The sequence below is a fragment of the Lissotriton vulgaris genome, chromosome 11, assembly GCF_964263255.1.
Source record: "Lissotriton vulgaris chromosome 11, aLisVul1.2, whole genome shotgun sequence".
NCBI classification, from domain to species: domain Eukaryota; kingdom Metazoa; phylum Chordata; class Amphibia; order Caudata; family Salamandridae; genus Lissotriton; species Lissotriton vulgaris.
In genome coordinates, this window is record NC_141699.1 from 150,610,347 (window position 1) to 150,622,453 (window position 12,107).

At 44.0% G+C, this 12,107-nt stretch overlaps 1 protein-coding gene across 1 annotated transcript in view; it reads right to left on the reverse strand.

Moving 5' to 3' along the window:
* Positions 1-12,107, reverse strand: part of CFAP251 (cilia and flagella associated protein 251) — a 663,510-nt gene that overhangs the window by 480,918 nt on the left and 170,485 nt on the right. The window contains exon 7 of the mRNA XM_086942981.1: positions 3,512-3,592. Coding sequence (XP_086799107.1) covers positions 3,512-3,592 — 81 coding nt within the window. The remainder of the gene's footprint in view (positions 1-3,511; positions 3,593-12,107) is intronic.

The window sequence follows — 12,107 nt, forward strand, 5'->3', positions numbered from 1 at the left end:
TCTCTGGCTCTTAGCATGTGCATTTGGTGAATAGTCTTGGCTAGATGTGTTAGAAATGATTACCTTCTTTAAGATTTTAAGTATCTCTCTTGTAAAGTTCCATGCTGAAGAAATACTCTTGGAATAGCACTGCTGCTTAACCTCTTTAAAATACTTCTATTTATTTATTTATTTATTTATGTGCTTATATAGCGCAGGACTCGACCCCGAAGGGGTATCTCCGCGCTTGGTTCGCCATAGATACCAGAAACCGAGCCATCAGGACATGCACAGCACGTAAAGCAAAGTGATTTAAATCTGCAAAAACAGAGTAACATGGTGTGGGAGGGGGCAGGGAAGAGAAACAATAAGTGCTTTTAGCTTCTGGGTTGTGTGGTGAGCATGAAAATGGTCAAGCTCATTGGATGTGGTCATAGGTGGGGGTAAGTCACCACAGAGCGAGCGGAGGGATAGTAGGGCCTGAAAGGCTGGAGGGATGGGCAAGGAATTGTATTCAGGAGGAGTGGGTTCCAAAGTATGTTGGTTTGGACTGTGGAGGCTAAAAGCTGGGAAGTAAAGCTTTACGTTCTGCAGTTGGCTCAATCTGGGCCAGTTTAACTTAGAATGAAGATGTAGGAGGAGATCGTGGTTGGTAAGTAGGACTTCCAAGAGTTCTTGGTGTCCAATAAAAGGTAGACAAAGAGAGGACGGGACGGGGACACAACAATATAAAGGAAGCAGGTGTTGCACACAGCTGTTTATTTGTGCAAATTGATATCTGTCTGAAGAGAACCAGTTCAGGACAAAGTGAACAAAGTAAATATAGACAATGAGGCCCTGCTGAGCAATGGCGTTAAAAGCAGTCCAGGGAGCCAAAAACAACAAATAGTCTCCCAATGTCTACAGTTCCAAGGACGTCTTAAACAACCCTGATTGTTATGGTTTACGTGTGAAGCTTCGAGTAGCTGACAAATACATCATCAACAAAGCTGGAAATAAAGCATAGTAAAATGTGACGTCATCCCTTGCTTCACATGTTGACGTGCGGTTTCACTCCGGTCCGCTCTCAGTAGGTTCTGGAGAGAAACGTGCAGTCAGTCACAAGAGCCTGCTTTGCTTGCTTGTGAAAGTGGTCATAATGACAGGGCGCAGCCGTCAGCGCCCAGGGTGAGCACACCCGGCCCGTGATTCACCAGTCGGCCTCCGTGCCCTGTTTACAAGCTCCGCGTGCGTTGCGTCACTTGGGCGAACGCGAGAGAACACTCCAGGAGCACGTGCCAGGCGCGCCCTGTGGTATCCGGCAGCAGCTGAGGAAACAGGGCTGCAAGAACGGTCGTCTGGCGCCGTCAAACTGGTCTGAGGGGCGGCAGAAGCAACGAATCATCACTACAAAGCAACTGAACCTAGAGAGCGGAACCACGGGGATTAACTAGCCAACAGAGCAACAGTCCCTCTAGTGGGCAAATATATTAATGACAGTGGTATCCACGGTTCTCCTTGTACTTGACCTTGGAAAAGAAAATTAATTTATACAATTTATATCACTGAGTTTGAGTTTCCCTTTGTGTCCAAAATCGTGGCAATTAAAACAACCTAAACTCCAGTACTAAATGGCATGTAAAAAAATCTATGTGTCTAAAGTTACTCCAGAAAACACAAATTTAATTCTAGGTCGATAAGTTGAGAACATCCTCTACAAAGAGTTTTCCAGATTTAGTGCTCTTCATTTTCACAGTTACCAAGCAGTGGCAAAGCAAATATATCTGGCTTTGGCTGCCAGTCTTTCTATGTCAATGCTTCTTTTGGTTTGTCACAGTTTTTTTAAAACAATGTAGTAGCTCCCGATCCTTCGCCAATAATAAAAAAAAGTGTTAAAAAATAAAAATACTTTTGGGTCTCAAAAAGCACACATTGACATAGTAGTCCCTGACAATGAAGGATCCACTTTGTGTGTGCTCCTATTGGGAGCAGAATGCTGTCGCTCAGAGTGAAATCAGCCAGTAGCTGAAGAGGGCTGGCCCACTGACCCATGGTCTATGGGTCATGGGTTTTCAAACTGGGGAACTTAAGTGATCCCAGAGGGGAGTCAGGTTCTGGCCAAAAGACGCACTATGCTGATAACAGTGCTTTGTTTTAAGCAGGAAGAAATGAAAATGAGCTGCAGTAAGTCACTCCATATTGGGCCATCACTAACATCTTTTGTCATTCAAATCCTAGCTGGGGAGTATGTGTCAGTAGGGAAGAGACTCCAAATATTCTTCAAAACCCTCACCCCCTTTTCTGATGATCACCATGTGGCCGGAATAGTATGCTTGACAATCATGTATTTGATTGCATTTTTAAAAGGGCTAACAGAACTTGCACGGACTGTTAAAATAAGTCTAGACATATTTACATATTTAAACATTGCCAATTTAATAGAATTGTTGTGAAAAATTCTGTCGGGGGCGGGGTGGGGAGCAATTTCTTTTTTACATTGCTGGGCATGGCTTTGCAAACTTTAAAAACCACTGCTATATGCTGTAGAAGGCAGAAGAAAAATGTCCATGACACAACAATCAACCAATGGCTGAAGATGTCCATCAGACAATCAGACAGACAGCTCTAATTAAGTACATTATATAAATTATATATATATTTAATGTTATTAAAACAAAAAAATCTTGGCTAAAGCATTGTCAGGAGTGGACAACATCATTACTTTATTGGTAACTGCATTAAGTTAACTTAACTTCCTGGCCTCGGTCAGTGCATGAAAGCAAGTTCCCCCAGCAGGGCAGCCTGTGCATAGCACATACCTGCTAGAGTGCCAAGAAGCCCCTGCAGGCACGTGGAGGACACAGGCTTCCCTGTTAAGGGAGCTGCTTACAAGAGAACGGTCAGGGGACCTGGCAATGTATTTATCTTATTGATCCTTCAGGTAAATACACCCCCTGTCCTCCTCCAGTGCTGCTAAAAGCAACTGTGTTGGATTTTTTTTCCATGCCTGTAGAGCAACACTGACATAAAAAAAAGCAGGTGAGTTTCGACAGTTCTGAAATTCACCCAAATATTTTGCCCATCTTTACTCGTGAGCTCTGTATGTAAGTGGTACTTGTATTGCACAATCCTAGCAAAAAGGCAGCTTAAACTCTGTCGGCTAATGTGAAAAACGTACCCACAGAGCATTCCACAAACGCAACACACAATCTTCAGCTTGCTGCTTTAACATATGTGAACCGGGAAGAGATTATGTTTTTTGTTTATCAATGAGAAAATGGTGAAGACAGGATCTTCCCCAGATAGGGCCAAAGGGGACAGGGTCACTGGTTAAACGGTTAAACACTTAAACATTAAAGTTGTAAAAGTTTAAACAGATTCGAGGTGGGACATAATGCACATCCTTGAAAAATATAGAGATGTGACAGGCATAGAGAGATCTTGCACAGAATTTAACAGAAAACTGAAACATGGTATGTATGCATTTGCCATTCATCATGCAATCTAAACGTCAATATGAAATCTCTGTGCAATAGCATTTATTCAGCTTTACCTGCTGACCATAGTTTGCACTCAGCTCTGCGGTAGAGACAGCATGTTCCTCACTCGTAGTCCAATTCCATATTGAAACTCTCTGATAAAATAAAAAGAGAAATCCAATTTCACTCATGAGTTTTTGTCACACATACAAATTGTACTGGCTGATAAAGCCCTGACATCACGCAGGTAGAGTACACACACAGCTTCTCACTACAGAAGCACACATCATGGACCGGTCTGTGTTTTTAGAAACTATGGGCGTGGTTTAGATCTCGGTGACGGGTTACTCTGTCACTACGGTGACAGATGTCCGTCCACCGAAATATAAATACCATAGGATATAATATTTAGGCGGACGGGATATAGGTCACAGCTGTGACAGAGTAACCCGCCCACCGAATCTAAATCAAGCCCTATGTCTCATTACCTTCTCGTCCTGTCTCCCCGTCCCATTCCTTACAAGTGAGCAGCTAGTCTGCTCCACAGAACCCCTAGCCTAGCTGAGCTGTTTGCACTTCCCCCAATATGGCGCCACCAATTCGGTGAGGATAAAGGGGGAAGTGCGTCATAGAACATCCTGTTCTTTTTTTTCTGCACCAGTTCCTGTTGCCTGGCTGTGCTGTGTTGTTAGGAGTTTGCCCCGTCTTCTGGTGAGTTCCTTTTTGTTTTTACTTCTTGTTGGGCGGCCAGCTTTAGCCGCCGCCCCTTGTTTCTTGCTGTTTGTTCCCCCCGCGCTGCCTCTGCCGGTGGTCTGCCTTTTCTCACGTGGTTCGCGTTAGCGGCCGTTTTACTTTGTCCGCTCTTACCTGGTTGCTCGGCTAGCTTCAGCGGCCGTTTCTGGGTGGTTTTCTGGATTCCCCATGTGCCCTGCTTTAGCGGGCTGGGGTTTTCGGTGTGTAGTGGCGCGGCGCTCGTGTTCACTCGATGCTTTTGGGGGCGGATTTGGTTGCTGCCTGTGCCTTGTGTACCAGCCCAATTTTACAGCTCTCATGGGACTTCGTGTCCTCGGGACTTCGTGTCCTTTATTTGGGGTCCTTCTTGGCTGGTTTTTGTCCTTGCTTCTGCCTGTTTTTGGTGTTTTGGACTCAGCTGGTTGCTGGCATGGATTCCGCTTCTTCCTCTGCTGCCCCTCTTGTTGCCCTGCGCCTCATTTTTGATGGGGCTGTGGCTGCTGCTTTCCTGGCTAGGGACGTGGCTGGGCCTCCTCCCATGGTGCCTCGTGTCTCTTTGGAGATGACGGTTAGGAGTGCGTTGGCCTGGAGATCTGAAGGTCCCTGGTTCAATCCTGTGTTTCGACGCAGTTGAGGGTTCCTTGCTTCTAACAATGGTCCTGATGATGATGAGGGTGTGCGTGGTCGATTTGTTCAGGGTGCTGTGCTCGCTGGACTGTTCACCCATGTGCGGTCCAATTTGGACTTCTCTCCTCCTACTGGCTCCTTTCCTTTGCGCGGGGCGGTACGCGATATGCTGTCTCACGATTGGTAGGAGGTGGACGTGTCTGCTTTTCCTCGTTTCCTGCCCAGGCGTTACCCTCTTGAGGGTTTTGCTGCTGGGTTCCCTCTGGCCGGGACAGTTGGCATTTGATGGCTGACCTTTCCTCTCTAGGTTTGGTCGTTTCTGTGGACACCCTTCCTGCGGACGCTGTGGATAAGCGTGTTGTGAGGGCGGTGTAGCGTTCCTATGCTGCTTCTACTTTTTCTGTACGGACGACTGCGTTTTCTGTCTCTATGGTTCAGTCGCGCCTTGAGGTTTTCCAGTCCCGGTCGGTTCTGCTGTACGACGGCGAGGATGCTTTGCCTCTTTGTCTCTGATGGGTTGATTTTGGGGGCGGCGGCGGCTGCCTCTGGTGCTTCCATTGCTGCCCGTCATCGTATTTGGATGCATTCCTGGATGGCAGACTCTTCCCAGGTATCGGTCCTCCTTAAGTTGCCCTTTGCTGGTTCCGAGGTGTCGACTTCAGTTGGGGTTGGCGGCCTCTGCTGCCTTTGGGGCTCGTGTCCTGTCTGCGGTACATGTTTTGTGATATGTACTGTTTTCTGTTTGATTCAAATGGACCTGTTTTCCTCACACTTTTTGGCCTGTTTTTTTCTTACAATCACCGTGTGCTTGGGTATGGGCTCACTTGTAAGGAATGGGACGGGGAGACAGGACGAGGAGGTAATGCCCGGTTACTCACCGGTAATATTCATTACTCCGAGTCCTGGTCTCCCCGTCCCATTCCTGAGCCCTTCCCTCCCTTCCTGGTTTGGGTTTTCTTTGGGTGATTGTCTGTTTCGTTCTGGTTTTCTTTGGTATTCTCAGGATGTTCTATGACGCACTTCCCCCTTTATCCTCACCGGATTGGTGGCGCCATATTGGGGGAAGTGCAAACAGCTCAGCTAGGCTAGGGGTTCTGTGGAGCAGACTAGCTGCTCACTTGTAAGGAATGGGACGGGGAGACCAGGACTCGGAGTAATGGATATTACCGGTGAGTAACCGGGCATTACATTGGTTTCTGGGTCCAAAACTGCACAACTTTTTAAATTATAATCCTCTGAAAACGCTACGGAGGTGGCACCTGGGTCTTCTACCTGTGCCAGTGTAACTTGTATTCATGCAGGTGGGAAAAGTAAAGGTAGCATGTTCCCAGGTTCTTAACACAGAGGGAAGCAGCTGTACATTCTGCAGTTATTACCAGCTGAGTGAGTAACCGTCCAGAAGTTTGGGCGATGGGCAGGACAGGCTTGGCGTGTGTGTACACCATGTGCAAGTATATTCACAGCTGCGAGAACCATCACTGCCTAAATAGGTTGATAATGACTGGACAAAGGCCACAATATACATGCAGCATTTTGCACACTGTTCAAAGGGAGCGCTGTGTTTAACAGAGTCAGGCTGCCATACTTGACGTTTAAGTTCATTTGAGGCATTTTTTGAATGGAAAGATTCAGGTACAGGATACAGCGTAGATTCAAAAAGATAATAGGGGTAGTAGAAAGAAAATGTTACTTACCTACAACCCCGGTTCTCCAGCATTGGCATATTTCAAGACTTAACGTGCATGAATTATTCACCTTCGTCGGGCAGGAAGCCTTCATGTAAACATAGTAGTGTGCATTTATGCTCAATAACATTGAACTTTACATAGCCTCCTATTCACATCATTACACCCAAAAGCTAGCCAATGAGATACCAGCATCCTCAGCTCTCCCCCTGGCCATAGGCTTCCAAGTTGCAGATTCTTTAGCCTGTTAGATGTCACACTTATTGGCCGGAGCCTCTTAAAAAGAAGAGGTTGGTGGGCACATGCAAATCTATTTAAGATGCCAGTGGTTGAGAGCCATGATTACAGGTTACATTTTCCCTTCTCCCGCTTTGGATCTTTAAAGTGTCACACGCTTGAATTAATATTATCAAAGCAGTATATTAAAGATAGTGAAGGGGTGCATGAGGTTTACCTTAAGTAAAAAAGTATCTTAACACTGATCACCCTACGGTTATTTCCTTGTTGATGTCTGAATGTTGAGGCAGTAGTGCTTCATGAAACTTCTTTACAAATGTCTTTAGGCGGTATTCTTGCAAGCAGGGCTGTTGTAGATGCTATATTCCTAGTAGAGTGAGCCCTGACTGCTCTTGAAAGCAGTCTGTTCATATCACTTTAAGCTAAGCTAATGCAAGTTACAATCCAGTATACCTTATACGTTGGCCCAAAGGGTAAGAAGAGCTGTTCTGTTTGACAGAGATCCTTTGAGTGAGAAGACAGAATTTGAGTCACTTTTGATGTACAAGGAATACAACGTTCTTTCTGCTGGTGTGCTGGGATTTGGAAACATGTTGGAAAATAAATATTCTGGATTTAAGTGAAATGCTGTTGTAGCTTGGTCTATTGAAAAACGCAGAAAAGTTTATTTGCATGAAATTATAAATGCTTTTATAACTAAGGCTCCCTGTTTTCCATTTTTACGGATTTTTACAGATAAATACAGACATAAAACAATGTGTTTCTCTCTGCATTTATTTTTAAAAGTGGATAAATACTGCAAATTGTACTTTTAAGTGACTCTCTGTGCTGTCTTTCATGAATTATAGGCCAGCAGCTGACCAGATGGACAGAATGGAACATTAAAAATCAGGATGAAATTTCTTTAAATAACGGGATATGTCAACATACATTTATGGTATAATGATGGTATTTACTACTGGATGTATAGTTATGTAATATTTGGTATGAGTACGTGTCCATCAGTTAAATAGAAATGGAAATGTACAGTTTTACAACTTCGTTTATACACGAAACACAAAATAAATATGGAAAAATACAGACGGAAATGGCCAAAAAATAAATACCAATGAAACCAGGAGCCCTATTTTATAACTAATGTAATGGCCAGCAAAAAAAGTTATCTTCAAAAGGAGGTGTTTTAAGGCCACTTTAGGAATTAGTTCAAAAGTTCCACTCATTAAGGATGCCAGTTTCAAGTTTAAATCAGATTCCAGAGAAAGTTTCAGTAGATGAGGAAATAATCCACTCATGCATTCTTTCATTATTATTTTTTCAGAGTAAAACAACTTCTTGCATGGAGATCTTAGAAATCTTGAAAATACAGCCAGATGACCTTTTATGGATGCAAAGGATAGGCCATACTATTCAAACTGCAACATGAATGGAAGAAATTGAGGAGACTTTCCAGGGGATTCAGTTTTCCTTTTTCAGTCCATGAAATAATCGCATTTCCACTTCATTGTATAATATTTTATGGTTGAATTGGCTTTGGTCGCTTTTAAAATCCCCGGTTACCGGTAAATGCCAGAACTCTAGGTCCTGGTGAGCCGGGCTTTTAGTGGGTGGAAAGGAGAGTTGTGGTGAAGTACTCATAGGGGAGCTGGTATTAATCAAATCAGAGTTTGTGCATACATATCCCAAAACTCAGAGGACCGAGGCAAGATGGCGCCTGCACGACAGGCGTGCGTGTGAGGAGCTCCGTTTGGGCGATCCGACCGAATACCTTATTGGGGGTTCAGCGGCTGTCCTCTGGGCTGTCTATGCTTCGGTTTGATCTTCGGGATTGCTGCGGTGTGGAGATGTTGAGATGGAGCCATAACGGAGTCGGCGTCCGTGCAGGTCGTGGTGATCTGTGATCTGTGATCCGCTAGCTCCGGTGTGTACCTGCGGTTCCTGCCGATCCTGGGAGGAGCCGCGGCTGAGACGCTGAGAGACGCTAAGTGCGAGCGAGCGAGCAAGGCGAGGCAAGGCGGTGCAGTCGAGCGGTTTCAACCGGTTTCAAACGGCATTCGGAGATAATCTCTCAAGAGACGAAAGACGCCAGAACTTGTGAGGGGAAATTGGAAGCTGAGCAACGCTAAAACAAACACACGAGAATACGGAGACATTACCAGCTTCGTGACTTAAAAAAAAAAAAACTGAGCAATTGAAAGGTGAGGCGAAACGAAAAAGGGCTGGTGACTCCTCTATTTTCTTTCTTCAAAAGTGTTACAGGGTGTTACAAAGAGCCGATAATTAGTTTAAACAAACTTGTGTTAACACTAACACTGGCATTGACATTATTTAAAGGCAATAATTTTGGAACTGGGAACATTGCTACACTGCTATACAGGAATACTGCTATACTGCTACACTGTTGCTCAGTATACTTTGGTTATTAACTCTAGATTGAAAGACCTAAAGACCTAAAGACTGAAAAGACTGAAAGTTTCCTTTCTACAAATATCGTTCTGCGCTTAGCAAATTATTCTATTATGGGTCCAAAAACAGCCTGCGGCGGAAAAACAAGACCTAGCGGTGAAAACCAGATTGGGACACGGGCTGCCCTTGCGGCAAAGTCAAAACAAAATGGGAGTAACAATGATCTTGATGTTAGTCAAACAGGCACCCCGAAAATACCGCAAATGTTTAATACTAAAGTGAAAAATTACTTTGACAGCCGGAGGTGGAGGTGATAAAAATAAAATTATTGATGATTTGGAGGTCTTGGATGCTGATAATGATCAAGATAAGACTTTGGTGGAAGCACTTGAACAGCTAGTAGTCTCTCCAGTAATTTCTTCAGCAGCCTCACCTGTGTTTTCTGTATCTCATACTACCATGGCTCAAAATTCTATTATCGATGCTGCCACTGATGGTGATATCGATGCTGAGTTGGATCCCTGTAGGGCTGAAGGGGCAGAAGGCGATCCTATCAGTAGCAAGGATAGCAAATTCTACTCACTTACAGAACACTCTGAGGGCTCTGATTTGGAGGGCGACTTAGACGATGAAGTGGAGACTTCCTCTTTGGAAAATACTAGCAAGGAAGCTTCCGTTATTGCTACAGCAGATCTACAAGTAGATAGAGATTGGAGTGAGGAAATCTCCAATGGATACACGACTACAGTAGATCAAGAGCCTATATTAGACCAATGTCACCAGAAAGATCAAGGAGACTCTGCTGAACAAATTAGCTTTAGCCCTGGGTTTGCAAGCCAGGCCCTAATAGATATTATTCTGAAAGCCATCTCAGATCAATGCCTGGAGGCGAAAGCCGAACATTTGAAAACACACAATGCTTGCAAAAAACTTCAAAATACTGTGCGACAGCTGGTGAAATCATGTAATGATTTCACGGATAGAATGGTAGAAGCGGAAGGACGCATCTCTTCATTGGAAGATCAAGTAACACATATTAAAACCGACATCGATGGTATTAAGGCTCAGAAAGATGATGTGAATGTAAAATTGGTTGATTTGGAGAATAGGTTACGCCGTAACAATCTACGAATTGTGGGTGTACCCGAAGGACGTGAGGGACAGGACATACGACAGTTTGTGATCAAACTTTTTGAAGAAGCTTTTCCAGAGGTTAAAGATTGGCAGTGGTCTCACGAGATTCAAAGGGCACACCGATTTCCATTTCGCAAGCAAACAATACGGGGTACCCAAAGTCATCAATATCCTCGAGCTATTTTGATATCGCTAAACAACTTTCTGGCAAGACAAAAATTATATGATCTTGCAAGACCGGACAAAAAGCGCTCTGGAAAGGGTATTGAATTTTTTGTACGCCCTGATTACTGCCAAGCTAACGTAGAAAATCGCTGGCGATTGCGTCAGCTGATTGATCCATCCATTTCAAAAGAAGGGCGCGCAAGTTTTCCTTCTTCAACCATCTACGTTAAAGACTGTATATAAAGGGCAAAATCGGTTCTTTACCGCTGAGGCTCCAGCAAAGGAGTACTTGAATTCATTAGCATGAGGAAAAAGTTATAAACTTTTAATAATTATCTCTCTATATGCTGTATAACTCATGCTCTTTTTTTTTAGGTTAACGGATACGCCCAAACTCAAGAGGTGCGCTCATACACATCAACGGGGCGATAGGCCCCTTTGCCTTAGTTTTGGGGGAGGGTCACAAGTGTGCTGGGGGAGGGGCTGGGGGGGCACGGGGTGTGCTGGGGAGAAAAAGGGGAAAAGTTCAGTCAAAGCCATAGAATCTCATGTTTAAATATACTGCTTTTTCTTTTTTGGTGCAATTGTGTAATGAACCTATTTAGTAGCCATGGCTAGCTGTAATTTGAGTATGTGTTCATTCAATGTATGTGGCCTTAATAATATTCACAAGCGAAAACGTGTGATGCATGAGATCCGCCTGATTAAACCGGATATAATATGTCTCCAGGAGACACATATACCACGGGCAAATAGAAAAGTTCTGAATGATCTTGGGTATATAGTGTTAGCGGCCTCACAACAATCTACTATGAATCGAGGAGTGGCTATATTGGGGTGACAGTCCATAGTTGCAACAGGGAAAATCAAAGCGGATAGTCCAGGACGCTGGGCAATTGCTGAATGTGTCATAGGGAATGTTGTTGCTACGATATGTACAGTATATGGATCTAATATCGATGATACTGCAGTGATAGAATTTTTAGATGTAGAGTCGGCTTTATGGGGTACTCCATTATTTCTACTTGGTGATTTTAATATTCACGGGGAGTTGAACACCTGGGACTTGAGGTTTAGTGGATACCAAGGTAGGAAGCCCAAGGTATTTAAAGAACTACGGCAACTTCTACTTCAACATGGGTTGATTGATGGGTGGCCTTTGGCAAATCCGAGGGATCCAGGCTTTACTTTTTTTTCTTCACCTCACAAGAAATGTGTGCGTCTAGATTATATTTTTGTACCTAGGCATGTGGCAGAAGGATCCCGAATGTCTGTAATGCCACGTATTATATCTGACCATGCTCCAATTGTTATAGACATGCCTTTGCTTAAAATCCAGCGTATACAAAGGTCTATTACATTTAATAAGAAACTTCTATCAGATGAAATCTATCTACAACAAGTTTTAGACTGGGCTCAGCAGTTTTTTGATCTTAATAGGGGCTCTACCTCCTATGCAATGGTATGGGACTGCTTTAAGGCAGGACTACGTGGTGAAACCTGTAGTTATGGCTGGAATCTTCAACAGGAAGGAAAAAATATAATGGCACAACTTTTGCAGGATTTAACAAATGCAGAACATGATTTAACACATGATATTAGTCTACACCTAGATAGTAGTGCCACACAAGATAAAGTTGCAAAATGTAAAGCTAAGATTAACGGGGTGTGGAGCCAGGACATAGCA